Source organism: Pezoporus wallicus, unplaced genomic scaffold, assembly GCF_028554395.1.
Source record: "Pezoporus wallicus isolate ANWC-B61680 ecotype Strahan unplaced genomic scaffold, APGP_CSIRO_Pwel_v1 contig_8548, whole genome shotgun sequence".
In the NCBI taxonomy this organism is placed as follows: Eukaryota; Metazoa; Chordata; class Aves; order Psittaciformes; family Psittacidae; genus Pezoporus; species Pezoporus wallicus.
In genome coordinates this window covers 524,975-543,639 of record NW_026642624.1, presented here as the reverse complement: position 1 = coordinate 543,639, position 18,665 = coordinate 524,975, and the positions used below count along the sequence as shown (strand labels likewise).

At 48.7% G+C, this 18,665-nt stretch overlaps 1 protein-coding gene across 2 annotated transcripts in view; it reads right to left on the bottom strand.

Moving 5' to 3' along the window:
- Positions 1–559: 559 nt before the first annotated feature.
- The window catches only part of IGDCC4 (immunoglobulin superfamily DCC subclass member 4), an 85,898-nt gene continuing 67,792 nt past the window's right edge, over positions 560–18,665 (bottom strand). For both annotated transcript variants that reach the window (XM_057431043.1, XM_057431044.1), the window contains exons 12-20: positions 14,572–14,679; positions 14,058–14,241; positions 13,261–13,388; positions 12,249–12,419; positions 11,718–11,855; positions 11,149–11,254; positions 10,633–10,867; positions 3,938–4,102; positions 560–2,286 (exon numbers count right to left, since the gene is read on the bottom strand). In XM_057431043.1, coding sequence (XP_057287026.1) covers positions 1,759–2,286; positions 3,938–4,102; positions 10,633–10,867; positions 11,149–11,254; positions 11,718–11,855; positions 12,249–12,419; positions 13,261–13,388; positions 14,058–14,241; positions 14,572–14,679 — 1,763 coding nt within the window. In that variant the 3' untranslated portion in view covers positions 560–1,758. The remainder of the gene's footprint in view (positions 2,287–3,937; positions 4,103–10,632; positions 10,868–11,148; positions 11,255–11,717; positions 11,856–12,248; positions 12,420–13,260; positions 13,389–14,057; positions 14,242–14,571; positions 14,680–18,665) is intronic.

Here is an 18,665-nt window from a genome sequence, read left to right as displayed (position 1 = left end):
ACGCACAGAATTACCAACCAGTAACTCTGGTTAACTGGGGTCATAACCCCAAGGAGCTGCTCTGATCTGTAGTGTTCACACAGTCAAACTCTGCGAGCCTGGAACGAGGCAGAGACAGGCTAAGGTAAAGGCAGAGGAAAGTTCACCCCACGCTGGAGAGCCAGGCTGAGAGATGAGTCAGGAGTAAGCAAAGAGTCACCAGATGAGTTTCACATCAGACTGGTACGAGACCAAAGATTTGATTTTCATTGTTAAGCTCTGGTGGAGCTCAGCTCTTAAAAACCCAAAGCCTCAAAACCAAACCCCCTTTGGCTGCTTTGGACTCTCAGAAGTGACCAGAAAGTTTCACTTGTTCATCCATAGCCTTCACCACAGCACTGCTTACAGAAAGCTGAGAGCTGCTCTCTGGAAATCAAAATCATCTGAGATGTGTCCACTTGGGCACAACCCCCCCCCGAGAAAGAGATGCTCCCAAGGTCACAGGTGACTTTCCCAGTTGCTGGATCTTTCTTCCACAGAGTCACAAGGTGTTTTTGCAATTGTTGGTTCTTGGTTTTCTCTTCACTAGTAAAAGCTTGTTAAGGAAAGAGGGATCAACATTCTGCCAGCTGAAGCAGTGTCCTTTGGCCAGCTCCTGCAAAACAGCAGCGCTATGGAGAAACACAACCCAACTTTCCAGCTGCAGGGAAGGTGTCCTACAGCACTACTTAGAAACAAAGCAAGAGAGACACCAGATCTGCAGCTCTGGGCATTAAAAATGAGTCAACAACCAGTGCAAACATGTTCTTTAGAAAAGGCAGCACAAGAATAAGTTAAAACCTATAATGGACCATTAACAAAAGAGTAGATCTACTGCTTTTTCTCCAACAGACATGAGGTAGTTGTGTTGTTAGGGAGGAAAAAATAAAGAAAGAGAGAAGTAGTAAAAATGCTACTCTATACCACACACTAGTTCACTTTATAAAATTAAATAATATAAAGATGTTCCAAGGAAATAAAAATACATGTGGTACATTAAAAGGACAGACGTGTACCTAAAATATTAGGTACAAGAACCTACATAAAACAAAGTCCAGGTTGGTGAAACGACCCAGACACTGAAGAAGGTTCTATATAGTACAAGTTGTTAGAGGCACTCGTAGAGTGTGTAATAAAAGGCCACTACATCAGCCTGCAAGTAAGAAGTCCTGCGGCAGCGCACAAAGAGAGCCTTATAATCCTTTTAACCACGGGAGGGCAGAACAGGCTGGTGGTTACAGCTCACTGAGTTTGTTTCCATTGGCTTCCACCCCCTCGTGGGACTCCTCGGACAAGATCCATCCCAAAGCTGCGAGCAGTAGGCAGTGCCAAGGCCTGGTGGAGAGACAGTTGAGAGGAATCACTTGGTGTACCCTGCCTCTTCCCAGCAGGAAAAGACGTTGTGCCAGCCGCCTCGAGGACTATGGCGAAGTGACAGCCCCAGTCTAACACTGAAGGCTCTGCTCTAGTCATGGTTTCACGTCAGACTTTGGCAGATGGCTCAATCCTGCTCCCACCAACACCAAATTACTCATCAGCTACAGCGGGAAGAGGGCCCTTACCAACCTACCTACTGATTTCTTGAAGGCAATATGTATAGCTGACAGGTTCGAATCCTGTTCTGGTGAGATGCTGTGCCTTCTTAGCTCCTGCTGGGCTCAGTGGGTCGAGGGCATGCAGCACCTCACAGGGACAGGCCCTTCCTAGGCTCTCCCATGATCAAAATCAGATTAGTTCACTCTAATGGTTGTGGACACATGCCATGTTCTCAGATGCTGAGGATGAACTGGTTAAACCAGAGTTACTACAGAGAGGGGCCTCCTCCGGGGCTGTGGAGATCGACTGGCACTTGACTGGCTGCACGTCCCCCTCACCTTCCCGGACAGAGTCTGAATCTCCACTCTCCACTGAATCCAGACTTGCTCCGTGCCTGTGGAAGCCATTGGTGAGCCCAATGCAAACAGCCTCTGTTTTGTCAGTCTTTCTGTCGGTACCTAACAGCTCACCCTGGGCCTGGACCTCTGCATTGCCCGTGCAGTCCACCACCACTTGGCTGGTGTGCTGCTGGGTACCGGGATCACTGGGAAGAGTCCCTTCTCCAGAGGGGAGCTCTTCAGGCTCCTGGTCCTCAGTTTCTGTCTCTTCACTCTCCAGGGTGTGCAGCTGGGAGTCGTAGTCTCTGTCAGAGGCGGAAAAATCAGAATGGACAATGACCTCTGCTTCCACTTGGTGGAGGCTGGCTGGAGGGTGGCTTTTCCTGGCTTCATTCTGTTATCAAAGAGGGGGGAAATAAATAAAAGGAAGGTAAAGTAAATGAAATTCAGGTAATCAAGGCTGTGACCCAAGCAAGCACTGAAACGCATTGCCTTTTAACCCCATAGAGTGCAATGGGATGTACACATGCCTCTATAAGCATCTTGATATGTTTCTCAGAGCTGAAGTCTTAAGAAGCATGTCAAATCACCTCAGGATCATTATTCCTATTTTATGTTTGCGAAGGCAAGTCCCATGTGAGTGAAGTGATTTGTCCACGTTTCCTGTCAGGATGGAGCAGCCATTCCAAGCCTCTGTCAAAGACCACAGCTCTCAAAACTCTCCAGTCTATTTCCATATTAAGGACCAGATTTCTAGAGGGTGAATGGGCAGAGCACTAAGAAACTGGCTTCTGAGACAGCTCATGATACAGACCCATAACAAGATACCTGGGCTCCCTTCACTTCCGTGGTTTACCTTTGGCTACATAACACAAAATCCCTGTTTAAGAGACACAAGGAGCTCAGACTGTGGGCTGAGTGGGATTCAGTGGCAAGGAGACAATTCAAAGAAGGGAAGTGATACCCCACGTGTGATTTGCGCTTTCTGTTGAAGCCAACTTTGTGCATCATTTACATATGTTAACACTTTTCTCCTTTTGTTGACAAACCCTGATGGGTGCTGTAAACGGTGCCCTGTAATTGGGTTGTAAAACACTGACTTGACTCTATCCACAATGTTAATTACATCCTGCGTATAATTGATTTTCACACTGGTATCTAGGAAGGAAACACAGGTAGGTTACTTAGAAGTATTTGCTGGGGGTGGACGGTTTTAAACCAATAACCAAAGAAATCTTCTGGTCCAGAGTCAGTCTGAGCAGTGTCAGCTCCGTGTCATGACCCTTGGACAAACTCTCCCCAACACGGGAGTGTGTATGTATTCCAATGAAGCAATAGAATCATAGAACCATAGAATAGTTAGGGTTGGAAAGGACCTTTAGATCATCTAGTTCCACCCCCCTGCCATGGGCAGGGACACCTCATGCTAAATCATAGATTTCCTCCCAGTCTATGCACCCACCTAAAGAATACAAGTGCAGTGGAAATTGCTCTACCCTATCTAGAGAAGGAGTTTAAATCAACCCTTGATCTTTGACTCCTCTTACACTCTGCAATCCCTCCTTCAGGCGAGCACCCTGTAGATCTTAATGACTGCTGTGCACTGCAGCTCCTCACTCACTCCACAGGCTGCCTACTGCACGGCCACAACAAAGCCTCAAAGCTGGAACTTTGAGTCCTCAGGAGCTGAGACTGCCACAGCCCTGCTGGCACCCGAGCTGTCTGACCCCTCTTGACCACCACCAGAAGAACAAGCCCACAGCACAGGCCCTCAGGGGCTGGCTGGAGTCAAGACAGGGAGACCAGGGGGGAGATGAGGCTTTGAGTGATGCTTGGAAAAAACAAATGGCTTTTACTCCGATTCCATTAGTCTCAGTGGCATACACTCCTATAGCCAGGAAGAAAGAAACAAAGCCCGTGATCAGCCAACTAAAGCTGGCTTAGAGAAGAAAACATTTTCTCCTGTGCTGCAAAAAGGAGAAAGGGAGATTTGGAACACAAATGGAGAAACCACACCAGAACACACGAGTCAATCAGACACCCACCATCACGGCATCATAAACCAGAGCTTGTAACAAAAGCTTCTGTCCAGCGCTGGAGGGGAGCTTCAGTGACCCATTCACAGCAGAGAGCGGCTCTTTGGTGATTGTGTCTCCGTACCTGGCAATGCTGTTGGTCCAGGGCTGGTTGCCTGATTTATTCCATGAAGTCTGCAGAGGAAAAGTGGGAGGAGAAAATACCCAATTATCACCGATGCAGGTTCTGATCCTCAGCAACCTGAAATGACAAGCAGCTTGGAAGAGGGAAGTGCAAGCTGGGAAAATACCACAGTGGTCAAAGACACGAGTTAAATGTTGAGAATGCTTCTGATGGCATTAAAATAAAAATGCTCACTGCAATAGACTCACAGGGTTGCTCCATTAGAACAGACTTCACTGCTCCGTCCCATAGTCTGATACAGAGCAAGTGGATAGAAGTTACTAGATGGTTCACAACTGGTCACATACAGGCTTTCCCCTGATTCTCAGATTTTGAAGCCAATAGTTATATCATAGAACCCCAGACTGCTTTGGGTTGGAAAGGACCTTAAAGCTCCTCCAGCTCCAACCCCTGCCATGGGCAGGGACACCTTCCACTGGAGCAGCTTGCTCCATGCTCCTGTGTCCAACCTGGCCTTGAACACTGCCAGGGATGGGGCAGCCACAGCTTCTCTGGGCACCCTGTGCCAGCGCCTCAGCACCCTCACAGGGAAGAGCTTCTGCCTAAGAGCTCATCTCAGTCTCCCCTGTGGCAGGTTAAAGCCATTCCCCCTTGGCCTGTCCCTACAGGCCCTTGTCCAAAGCCCCTCTCCAGATTTCTTGTTGCCCCTTTTAGGTATTGTAAGACTGTTTGAAAGTCTCCCTGGAGCCTTCTCTTCTCCTCTGGAATCAACTCCCTCCAAAGCTGTGAACAACCCAAAGCAGTATGAACCTACTGAAAAATACCACGAAGCTGGAGAGGAACAGAGACAGCAGAAATCCGGAGCTGACTGACTGCAGTGTTTTCTTTAGCACCAGTGATGCTCTGGAGTATGGAGAGGGACCCTCACCTGTGTGCACTGGCACGTACGCTCTGGTCAGAGCTGGGGACAATGCTGAACTGCTTACTCTGCAGAGCAGACAGATTTCCTGCTCTAAGCCAAGGCTTGGGTAAACACTGCCATTCCCCACCAACACAGAGGCACAACATTGGGGCCTTATTTTATTTAATTATTTAATTAGTCTCTTTTTTTGCAGCAGACCACCAAGCAATTCTTAGCTCAGCTTTAAATCCCCTGGGCAACCAGTGTTACCTTGTTTGTAGATCTAATTAAATTATATGGGCTGAACGCAATTTGTTCTGGGTTCTCTCAGCTTCCCCTTGCAATAAACTGGTGAATGCACACCTCTGTGTATGGGAAATGTGGCCCTTTAAGAGCTGAAGTTATTTAACAGCTCAGACTATTAGTTCACAGGCAGAAAAGCATTTTCTTTCCAGGTTTTGATTTTATTGGGTTGTCCTGCAGATACCTGAGCTCAGCCTTGCTACTGACACACACACACACACGCCCAGATTTAAGCACCAGTTATCTCCAGGCTCATTGCACAGATGTTTCATGTTGCCTGGACAGAAGCAAGAGGCTGATGCAAGGCTAAAGTGAAGAGAAAATCCTGACCTGACACAATTGTGAGTGTGCATCCACATACAGAATACAGCTGGTGTGAAGTGAACACGACGGCTGTGAAGGGTGAAGGTACAGGGCACATGTATTCAAACCCACTGAGCACCTATTGCTCACTGGCAGGCAGGAGGAACTCAGGTTTCTGCCCTGCATATGTGGCTGCTGCTTCGGCCAGATCCATTCCAACAACAGCCAACGTAGCACGGGTCCAGCTGAGATGGCAAGGAGATTTCTGACATCAGCCTGACCTTGGGTGAGTCATTTGACCTCCTTGTGCCTCGGTCCATCTGGCTGGAAATTAGGTAGAAATACATGAGCAGATGTTGTGTGTGAGCCAAGCATTCCTAAGTCAGCTATTTAGCAAGAAGCAAATGCTATCTCATGCTGTTGGTGCTGGCAGAAGGCACATTAAAGGGCTCATGTATGCGCTGAAGGACTGCCCGAGCACCCTGTCCACCCTGACTCAAGCACCAAAAGGGCTTGACACCTTGTGGGAGGCAAAGCACCATCACATCCCAGCACCAGCCCCAAGTCGTAGGAGCTTTGCTGCTGCTTCAGGATCAAACCTTAAGAAAACAAGTAGCAAAGAGCCTCAGTTATATGACAGCACCCTGCAGAACAGTGACATGCAAAGCACTGTGGATGTCACACATTAGCTAATTTAAAGTGGATGCTGGAGGCAGTATCTTTGCCGCTCCTATCTCTGCAATCCTCAACAATATATTCTGAGCCAAGAGCATCCCCTAATTGCTGCTTTTCTAAGTGGACAATCATTAAACTACACTTTAATAGCAAGAAATCAACCAAGCGATCACACACAGCTCACCGACAACAAGGAATATTGCTACACGCGAGTGCTCAAGGAACGTGTTCAATTTGCCTCTGCTGCCATCTGAGAGGCTTTCTGCGGCTCCATCGCCGACTGATGGCTTCTGTGCCTCTTCCAAGGAACATACGTTACTGAGCAAATACTGCTTGGAAGTTTAAGCGTTGAACCTACACAAATATGCACACAAATGTGTGTCCTATTATAGATGCTTACATGCGTATTTGCCATCAGAAAGAGCTGAGCATCATATGCACACACACACAGAGCAAACTTGAAAACCTTCTTGCAGGCATCTTGTGAATACCAAAAAACGTGGAGAGAAACAGGCAGCTCTGCTGCAATCCCCCATGGACCATCTGTTAGCGGAAATGTCAATCTGCCATGTTTACATAGGTTTTGATGACTCTGGGAACAGCCTGTTCAGCTCCGGCTGAAATTGGCTGCAACGAAGAACAAACTTGTTTTGTACCAGTTTGCAACTTTCAACAAACAGAACCAAACCATCAGCCACACAACATGGCCTGGATCCCACATGTTGTTCAAGCACGCGGTGTGTGAGAGCGGCGGGGAAAAGCCCTCTTGGGGCTCAGCCTCTAAGGTTGAGCAGCAATTAACTCTAGGTCTGTTTTCAGCACAGACCTGCAGAAGGCCCTGCAAGCCCCAAAGCTTCTCTGCTTTTTAAAGCAGTATCTTTTGGTGCAATAAGTGATAACTGCTTATTCCTGCTCAAGAGGGGCTAGTGAATGGCTGAAGGAAGGAAAGGTTCTCTTGGATTTTACAACAGAATAACAAAGGCAACGACTGTCGGTCTAATTCCAATTTAAAGATGGAAAAATCCCTTTGTCAGTTCGTTGCAAACGCAAGAATGAAAACTAATAAAAACATCTTCCAATGGAAGGTGCTTCCATTACAGCTAAATCCTTATCAAAGCAAACAAGCCTTTTCATTTTTGCCTTTTCATAGTAACTCTACAAGTGGTAAAACTGTGACTTAATAACGTTACCTTTCCAGTGACAAGTAATGATCTCATGCAAATATATGAGCTGAGAATGAACATGTCGGAAACGCTGATCTTGAAACCTTCCCTGGTTTATGAGGATTATTTAAACTAGCTTGAAACCCTGTGCAAAACAAGGCTGGGGACATTGCAGATGTGCCCAGCTTTTACTGTCATAGCACAGAGAAAGGATTTCTTGCCGAATGGCAGAAAGCATCGGTGTTTGTTTTCCGTGCTGAAAAACTTCAACACGAGCATGACAAACAACCCGGGTAGATCCAAGTTCCCTGACGTGTTACAGCTTTTGCTCTCCGAGTCACGGGGACGCTTCACGGGGGAGTCCCACAGGGAAGGAGCGGGGCAGCAAGCAAGGACAGTTCCAGCTCGCAAGAAGCACAACAGCAAACATTTCCAAGCCAAAACACTTGGGTTTGGCTTCATTCAATGAAAAGCTGAAATCTTCCAGGGAAAGCAGATGCTTTTTAACATTCTCCCCCACCCCCTAAATTGCTTGGCCCAAAAGCAGCAGTGACAGGGCTGCCTGGAGCACAGCCATTCTATCATCCTCAGCCCATCTGTCAGGAGAAACGGAGCTGCAGCCCCACAGCCTGTGCATTACAGTGTCATTTATAACACGAGTACTGGGGGCATTGGTCTGGGGGTCACTTGAAAGGCAAAGAGAGGGAAATCACTTGTCAGTGTATTTACAGATCCTTGTGTGTGACCACTGGGAAGCACACGGAAAGGACGGAAAAGGGACCACTAAATGGCCGAGCATGCTCCTGCTCAGCCATCCCATCCCCACAGCTTGGCTGCAGTAGCACCTTGCTGTCCTGCAAGCAGGGGCAGGATGGCTCTGGTGGGCTGTCCATCAGCATGAAGACTGTCCCACCTTCCCCTTCTACTGTCCTACACCCCCAGCATTACCTGTAACGGCTCGAGAGGAATCACTGCCCTATGTTTGAAGGCACTGGGATCTTGACTGGAAAACAACCAAGGGGACTTCTCAAAATCCTTGCCTGCAATTCTCTGCAGGAGTCGGTTCAAATCTCAGTGCTGTTAAAGACTTTCTGCCCTTGGTCTCACTGTTCTTCCATCCCCACACCTGCAAAGTGACATTCCCTCACTTCTGACTGCTCATGGCACAGGGACAGTCCCTTCTTTGGGTCTCTACATCTCCTCACAACACAGAGCCTCCAATCTCCACTGGAACCTGGGGCTGCCACAAGAATAAAACCACTAAGAATAAGTCATGAAATGCTAAGTAATGAGCCAGAATGTGAAAAGCCTGCAAGTGCAGGAGCAGCTGTCAGTGCCACTGCTAATGGCACGTGCCACCCAACCAACACAAAACAAGTTTCGGGAATGTAACTTGAGGATGAAGAGTCAAGCAGGCAAGTGGAGGTCACTCAGGCCTGGAGCTGCCAGCTCCCTGGCATCACAGCTATGCAAACCTGTGCAGCAGCAGCATCCAACCAAGAGTGTCCCAGCCAACAGCCTGAGCTCTGTGGTGACATGATGCAGTGTTAAATGAAAGCGATCCTTGAGACATTTCTCACTCCCACACTCACAACTGCCCCTGACTGATTTATATCTGCTGTGAGGGCCGGGTCCGCGAGCACCGGTCTGAGACCTGCAGCGGTGCTCAGGGCTGGCTCAGGCGGCACCTCCAGCAGCACTGGGCAGTGGAGGGAGCAGGGCCGCCTGCATGGGAGCACATCTCCCTCCAGTGCCCGCTCCCAGAACAACAGCCTGTTGCTCCCGGCCACTCGAGCTCTTCACCTGCGAGGTCATCCTCACCGGTCAGCACGGGTGACAGCACTGCTCTCCGGGTGGCTGCTCCTCAGTGATCCCTGCTTCCCCAGCCACATCCATCAAAAAACCAAGCAAAAGCCCTCAGAGAATTTAACTCTCAGCGGCCTTTCCCCATCCGATTTTGGGGGCAGAGACGCCACAGCCAGAATCATTTCACTCCCGAAGCTCTGACCTCTGAACTGGACACTGCTGGACACGGTTGTTTCTGGGACACTGGGACACCCAAGCTCTCAGGATAAGCAGCCTGACCTTGGCACTGCCCTCCTCAGCCCCTGCTTTGCACACATGAAAACCTTGGTGTAAACCTTTGCAGACAGGACTGCTGCTTCAGAAGGCAAGATCTGGATGTGCTGCCTGCAGAAAGGCCTCCCACGGGAGGGAACTTCCCCCCACCCTGACCTGTTCTCAGGGCAAGTCACATCCCTGAAAACATTTGGTCTTTATTTAACAGCAAGAGCTGTAGGAAATTCCACACACTCTTGGGCTCGGGTCCAGCCAGGCAGCTTCACTGCAGTGAAATCCACGGATGCGGTTTGGCTGCAGAGTGCCTCCCCTTCAGCTCAGCACTGATCTGCTGCAGCACTTCGGGGTGGCCAAGAGCGTGGCTTCAGCTGACAGGCCTCCTAAAGCCAGCAGCTGATGTTGTGTTTCCAAAAGACCATCCCTGCACCACCACCAGCAGCCAGGCTTAGCCAGGTATCCTGAACTCACCTTCCCCCCAGTGACACACAAGCGCATCATGGAAGCAACCATGAAATCCCATGTGCTCACAATGCAGTTGTTTTACTGAACCTCCTAATTACTTTACATGCTCTCCCTGGGCTACAAAGAGAGACATAAACAGATTAACTAAATTAGGCCAATTAAAGGTTCCCTAATGGAATGAAATGTTTCAGGCAAGCTGGAGAGAGGAAATGGGCAGGGAGGAATGAAAGACAATGCAATGTCAGGCAAACCACGCAGGGCAGGAAAAGACTGCTTCAAAAAATCAGGCTCACAAATAAAACACAATTCCATCTCCTGCACATCTTCAAGGGTATTCCAGGAAATATGATATTTATGGACAAAGAGCATCCTGGAAGGCAGAGCATCTACTGCAGACATCACACAGGAAAAGTGCAGCTTTCTGCAGCAGTAAGCTTGGTAGCTGCTTCTCTGGGAATGAGGGGTCACTGTCCCAGGAGATGACAAGGGGTGGGAGATGGCACTGGGATCCCCAACTTAGATCTGACAGCCAAGGCTGAGCCAGTATGACAGAGAGGGAAATGCCCAGCACCAGCCTGCAGCCAAGACTCTGCAGAGCCAGGGCAGGATAAGACCTGGCTTCCCAGCAGTGACACACAAAACAAAGGCTCTTACCTAGGGTGGGAGCCCAGTCACCACACATGTGGGTCCTTACCTTCCTCTTCCCATGGATGATGTCCTCAGGGAGGCTCGTGTGGATGAGGCTGTGCACTTCTGTCAGTTCTGTGATGTCCCCCAGGGCCACAGGTGCATCCTCTGGGAGTGGGGACATGAGGGACTCCAGCTCATGTGAGTCCAAGGTGGCACTGGGAGCTGCCACCCCTTGCCTGCTCCGGTGGTAGTAAGTGTGGTTGCCAGCTGCTTGGGAATCCAGGCCTGGAAGGGCTTCCCTGAGGGAAAACAAACAAGAGCTGACATCTCCCATGAACCTCACTTTCCTCTGTCCCAAACAGCCCAAGCCTCCTTAAACCAGCCTGTCAGTCACTGGGAAGTCTTTCATCATTTTCCCAACTGGAAGTTAATAAACCTTTTCCAAACATCCTTAGAGTTGTCCAACCTCCGAAGCAAAACACTGCCCACAGTAACAGACACAGGGAAGGAGCTCACACTGTATTTTGTGTTCTTCCACATCAGCCTCCTTCACCTCCTGCAAAGGTGAGGTGGCACCTACCTCTGCTTGCTGTTGCGGAAGCTGGCACACATGCAGAAGAGGATGCAGAGCAGCCCCAGGCAGACTCCCACAATGATTCCTGTGACAGAGTGGATATCCAGAATATCTAGCAGAGGAAGGACAGAAACATCATTTCAGCTGCTAGCAGGAAGAAGGTACAAAGTGGTTTATGTTCACAGAAGCACCAGCTTCACTAAAACCAATACGTGATGCCTCCATACACATCAAGGAAGAATATTACCTGGCAGTGACAGTGACTCAAAGCAAACTGGTATCTCTGCACATTCATTAACTTCATGCTACACAGCCCAACAGAAAGGCAGCGAGATGCAGGTTACATGTGCCCTTCTGTAGGAGCTGGCATGGGGAAGAGTGAGGGAGTTTGGCTGTGGGATGGGTTCTGGAGCTGCACATCTCAGGACCCTGCCGTGATCCTCTGCACTGGCCTTACACATGCTCGTATCTTCCATCCTGTGTAGTGACATCAGCTTGGCAAACAGAAAAGCCGCTGCTGACAAACTGTGGTCTTCAGCAACACAACTTACACAGGACAAAGGGGAAATTCGTACCAGACAGCTTCTCCCGGAGGGTGTGCACATCCTTAACGTTTGAATAGGGACCAGATCCCACAACTGTCTTTGCTCCCATCTTGAAGAAGTATCTGGTATCACTTTCCAGGCCATGCACTTCAGTGCTGAAGATATTTCCTGATCAAAAGCAAGGCAAAGAAGGTTTAAAATGTGCAGTTTCAAGAGTACTCAAAGGCTGCAGCAAAGCAGCAGTGGAACTCTGCTGGGCTCTCAGAAGTGAGGGATTTTGTGTCATGAGCTCTAAGGGATAATTCATACACCTCTTCAGTTTAATGAACTTGCTACTTAAAGAGCTGACTGCATGTGGTGCTACTGGCATATGTCCTCCTAGGAATTACTGCCTGTATCTACAGGACATTTGCTGGGTAATAATGCTATTCCAGCTTTAGGCATGTGTGATTTCATATCTCTCAGCAGTTGTGTCCCTGGGCTCTCCCATATGACCAGGAGCAAGGCCCACCACATACTCCAAGACCTGGTGGGGTGGTATGGTACCTCAAGGAGGCTCACCTTCACGCGTCAGCAAGGTCCACATGTCATCTGGCTGCGTGTTGTTGGCGTTATAAAGGATGAGGTACTCCACAATGATGCCGTTGGGCTCAGCAGGGGGGCACCAGTGCACCTGCACAGCGTAGGGGTTGAGCGGGTGCAGCCGCAGGTCAGATGGAGGGGTCGAGGGACCTGGCACAGACAAGATCCAGTGTGAACAGCAGAAAACAGGTGAGCATTCAACTGGCAGGGCATGGCAACTGCTGTGTCTTCTCTCAGGGGTTCCGCAGCCATGTTTGCAAGCAGGGAATGATGGGCAACCTGGGTGACTGGACACCTCACCCAGACAAGCTATGGAGGCCGCACAGAGGAGGCTGCTTGAGCCCAGGACAGGGCAGGACTTAGGCATCATGGCCAAGCAGCCAAGGAAAACGTGACAGTGCTGATGAAGCCACACAGCTTAGTTTGAGGCTGTGCAACATTGCTTGTCTTTGAGAGAATATTCCCAGCACGTCCTTGCTCCTTTTTGCTTCCTTCTCCATCTTCCCCAAAGCCCTGCTTGCACTGCACCTAGTCCCAGCTAGAGGCAGGACTCACACAACCTCCGAAGTCCATTGCTGCTGCTCTGTGAAGCTGAATACCAGAGAAGCTATTATAGAGCAAGGAGCTAACCCACTGCAGATCCATGGATCATCTCTGCCCCCCAGCCTTCACCAAGCCTGAAGCTAAAAGGTGGAGGTCCTATTGGAACACAAGGCTGGGCAAGGCACCCTTGTTCTGCCAGTGACATTCAGCACTGGGGAGGACCTAGCTCTTAAGCAGCTCACTATCAGCCCTCTGAACACAGAGACAAATCCACAGTAACAGCAATTGTTGCCCCAATTCCCTTTACATGCTCCTCTGTTTACAAAGCAGCACTCCTTTAATGGGCTTGGGAAATGCTTACATGTTCTCAGCATCACATTAAGAGGGATCTGACAGAGATTCCGGGTAACCCAAGAGAAATCAGGATTCAGTTCCCATGAACACTCACGGTCAGGCAGGGTGAACCGCTCCACCACACTGCCGAAGGGCCCATCGACGCCAACACCATTGGACTGCACAGCAAACTCATACCTGGTGTAGGGCTTCAACCCACTGATGAGAATGTCTTCATCCGAGCTGCCAAGAGGACACATTCACAAGGCCATGAACACTAGATGGTTCTCCCACCTACTCTCACCTTGATACCTTACCAGGAACACTACGAGATTACCCCAACTCTTACACTGCTGCTTTTTCACCTAAAGCTCCATCTCCTGCAGTCATGTGTATACAAGAACACTCAGCTCCTACCTACACAGCAAAGTAGGTTCCCAGCCTCCAGGATCATTTCTGATGTACTTGCAAAGAAAAGCTTGAAAACACGACCTGGTTATAGGCTAAACACTTGCACAGGAGTCCAGACTTAAAATACATCCCCAAACTGCTTAAACTCTAGCAACTGTTAAACCAAACTTGTGAGGACCATCTCACATGAATGCTTGAGACTGGCCACAATTGTACCTGGCCATGTTATTAACTGGGAACAAGCATGTAAGGTCAAACAAGAGCAGAAAAGATGCAGAGACAAGCCACTAAAGGATCCCTTGGTGTTCAAGTCACAGATAAGACCCAGTGCCACATTTCAGCAGTTCTGAATGTATCTGTGACTAAGACAGATGCTTCCAGCAGGTGAAACACCCAGGGTTTTGCTCAGTACTTGAACTTCCATGCAGGTTCCTCCTGCCCTACGTTTATTCCTGACATGAGCAAATACATGGCAGATGAACCCTTCACATCCCTCTTTACCTTGTGTAGTAGGTAACAAGAGAGGCATTTTTCAGGCCCCAGGGGCTGAAGCGCACGGTGTAGTTGACAATTTTGACTGTTGTGAAGTCAGGTTTCTTCCACCTGAGCCATATGGAGGTTGAGCTGTTGGACTCTGCATAGACCTGGACTGGAGGCAGTGGAGGACCCTTCTGCACAGGAGGATCTGTGATGCAAGACAAAAAGAGACAAGATATATGGTGACATACATGATAGTAAGGCAAGGGACAACCATCATGGACACAGGCCATCCACACCCAGTATAAGAACAACCTTAATGAGAAGGGAGGTATTACACTGCTTTCTCTCCTTCCCAAGATAACTCCTCCAAAGCAATCTGCAACGATTGTCAAAGGAAGTTCCCTTATATTGGGACCTTCCCCATTTTGGTATTGTCCTTCTTGAAGTTCATCTGCTTGTAACTAATACCTCACCCTTCCTTTGAAGCCACATGCCAAGCAGGAGAGACAGACAACAAATGAAGGACGTTCCTCACCTACTGCTGCTGCAGGTGCCTTTTCTGTTTTGCCCTTCCAAACTGCTGCGTAACCATCTTCGTGCTTATTGAATGCCACCAGCTTCACCTCATAGAGTCTCCCAGGAGCTGGAAAAATCAACCAAGGTTTGTCTGGGGTTATTCTGGTTAGCAACCCTCACACTTAGACGAGTTTGCTTTGATCTGACTGGCTTTTCTCACCATCCACAACAGTAGCTTGAACAGAGCTGTATTTGGCAAAATACAGCAGGAGTCCCCCTTCTACTTACAGGCTTTCACGTTCAAATGCCATCTCACAACTGGTGTGCAAATCACCACAGCTACTCTCCAGTTCTCAGCTTTTACAGAAGCTATCAGCAGCAAACAGCCTTGCTCCAGCCACCGAGGGTTAACCAGTGTCCTGGCCTGCAGCACATCATCTCTGCGTCTCCTGAGCTTTCTCCCTTGCAAGCTACTAATGAAACCTATGCACAGTGACTCCTCTCTCCCCTGGAGAGGTGGATGCACTGCACTGAGGACATCCTCCCCTCTCCAAAATGCACCTCCCGTTTCTAAAGCCCTTTCTGATGTATTCGCTGCTGTGAGGATCTTCCTGCCAGCAAGTCCCCACACGCCCTGTTAAGTCACTGGCAGCTTTTGCTGGTGACTATTTGGCCTCCACAGCAGTTTCTTGATGGAGAAAAACCACAGTACACAGAAAACCCACACCAGAAACCTGAAGGTGCTCATTACACTCTTCCCATCAGCCATGCACTCTGTGGGGAGCCTCACACTGAGCAGCAGGACAGGGTGCTCTGTGTCCATGCAGTGCTGCCCTGGTCCAAAATTCATTTACCTCTTTCCTCTGGCCTTTCATCAGCTGAAACACTCCTCTGCTCTGTTAAGTAACATCCCAGGGAGTTTTAAGGGAGATGATTACTCGAGGAAACAATTTGGGATACACAAAGCTCTCAAATAAGACACTTGCCAACTTCTCCCTTCAGCAGCCAGCCCATTCAGCAGCTCACTGAGACCGGTTCAGACTGTCTCTGACTGCAGTGCATTGATGAAGTTGGTTCATTTGGGATGTGCCTGTGCACTCCCTGCCCTGATAAATCACCGCTATCTTTGCCAGACAACGTAAGCAGAATAAAACCTTCCTTATTGATGCCAATTTTATTACAACTGTGCTGATTACGCTCCCAGAGGCTAATGGTACCAATTACCAAAGGCTCCACAACACACGGTCACGCTCAGAATACAAAACCAGTTCAGCCACAATCCCAAAAGCAAACAGAGCTTTGTCTGCCCCCAAGGCTCCTGATCTGCATTTTCACACTCTCCAACCACAGGAAAATGTTTCAAACCCGCACAAGTGAGATGATACCAAAGGGCATTCTACGTCCAAATGCCTGGGACCATGGGCTTGGTGGAATAAAGGACCCCACAGCCTGTCCCTTGTCAGCATATGCACTCTGCCTCCTGCCTGAGGATTTGGCTGGGACTTGAGCTCATTGTGGATGATGTGATCCAAAACGATGAGGAAGAGCTCACAGATGTGATGCAGCTGTGGGCAGCTCCTATTGCAGAAGTGAAGGGAAGGACATGCTCTTCATCTCCATCCCCAGGTAGGATCAATACAGCAGCCACTTACATGTGAAGCCAGGGGAGCTCTACTACAACATCAAGCAATTCACTTTCTGAAAACAGGGGTATTTTGGATTTCTCAGTCAGAGCCTTGGCTTCAAGTTTCATACACAGCCCCAGATGTTCAAGCTCTTAGAACACGCAGACTTAAAGGTCTATCAAGCTGTCAAGAAGCTAGTAGGCAGCATGAAAACAGATGTATTTCAATGCATTCCATCATACATTAAATATAAGCAGAATAATCTAGTCCAGATCATTTCAAATCACTAATCTGGATGACTGCATAATATATCCAATATGCTAAATATGTTGCTTCATTCAGTTTTTCAAGGTGTTCGTATTGGCCAGATGCCATATGCCATACTTCCCTCTAAGTGGGAAAATACCCTGATCTCCAGGGAGTCATTCCCAGAGGAATGCAATCTTCCTTCACGGGAATGTGGAGGAGAGGATCAGATCCTTACCATTTATTTTTCATGTAAGTTATGGCCCTGGTAGTTGTACACCCTTACGGAGATGAACTGCTAGAACATGGAAATCGATGGGAATTTCTCAGGGAAAAGCCCTCCTGGTGATTCAGGACAGCTCCTTCTGGTTTTGTGGGCTCATGACATCGCGGTATTTCTGTGCGCCTCTGAACAGCTGCCCTCCTCTCTCACAGGATTTCAGCTCACGCCTCTCAGACAAGATACAAGGCATGTCATTAGTGATATCATGCTAAGGAGACGTGGTTTGCTCCAGAGGTTTGCATGAGCATGAAGAAAAATCTTCTCTTATTTCAGCTTAAATGGAGAGAGCAGAGTCATTACCAAAGACAAAACCAAGAAGCCAGATGTTGGGATCAAGGCAAAAGATGAGGATGTCTGCGGGATAGAGTAGAGGTGATGGACAAAGCTGGCACAGTTTCAGTAGCAGGACCAGCCAGTGCAAGAAAACAGAACAAGAATCTTGCACAAGACCAGCACAAGGAACTTAAACACAGTCTAATGGTACAAGAAACCTGGGGAGGGAAACATGGGCATGGCTCTTTGCTGGTGTAACAGTTATGCTGTCGCTGTGAATAAAGAATAACAGTGCTCAGGAAGCTGTGTCCTAAGCTGCTTTCTACACACCCATCCACCTCCACCTGAAGCTGGACCTTGTTTGCACTGCCATAGTATGCAACCACGCCTAAGCTACAGCCTTGTATTCCCAGTGCCAACCCTGGGATTTCCTGACATGATTTCTAACACTGGAACAGGCTTCCTAGAGAGGAGTTCAATGCCTCAAGCCTGTCGGTGCTTAAGAGGCATTTGGACAATGCCCTTAAGAATATGCTTTAACTTCTGGTCAGCCCTGCAGTGATGAGGGAGTTGGACTCCTCATCATCATCATCCTCATCATCCCTGAGCTGGGAAATCCCCAGGCTGATTCCCTATCAGGCAGAGTGCAGCAGCACAGATCACACTAGGGCTGCCAACCTCTCCTGAGCCTGCTACCCACTCTGCCTACAGAATCCCTCACGCAGATGTAAGTACCTGCCCACCATAAAACTAAACCCATCTAAATCCCAACCATTCCTCCTCCTTGTCGCATGTCCAGACCCCTGCCTTTCTCAGCACAGCCAGATTCCTGACCCCTTCCTTTACCGTACACATGCAAGAGCACGTCATTCAACAGAGCAAGGGGGAGAAAAGAGAACATCCACGGCTCAAAGAAACCTGAGACTCTCTTCCTGACACAATGATAGCTGATCCGCAACCACCACAATCATAAGGAAGCCATTAGGGCTTGACGGATGCCCAAATTTAAGGAAGTAATTACAGAAGAACAAGCAGCCTTCTCAGCATCATCGTGCCAGAGCATTTGGAATCAATTCAGCCCATTCCTGAGTCCCTCTGCTAACTGACTTGCCAGTGGTTAGAGCAGCATGATGATGTTCACATGTGGTTTCCTCAGCGCAGTAATTACAGACCTAAATTCTTCAGAGAAACTCATAACTGTTAACACTCTCTCACTGGCAGGATGGCTGCAACATAGCTGGAAACCGACTTAGCGATGACACAAACTATCTTTCCAGGTGCTGCAGCCTGACCTTTACACCATGTATAATATACATGCTGGATGAACAAGATGAACCAGCACAAGATACACCAGCCCTGCAGTCTCAGCTCACAGGGACGAAGCATGAAGTGAGGGATGGAAGAACTCCAAGAAGTAGAATCCTGTTTCAAGGATCTGCCATGACTCTCCTCACTCTCCATCCTGTATCCATGAGCAAATCAACTAATGAGTATGATTAGACATTAGAAACATCACCTCCTCATGGGAAGTGCCAAGTGCAGTTAGCCAGGCAGGCAGATCTGACTGTGGCACAGACTTGTTCTCCAGCCATGGACACTCACTATTCGGTCCCTTTTCCTTTAGGGGGAGGTGGAGGAGAATACTGATCCCAAATTAGTATGCTGTGAATTATCCCATCTCTGCAT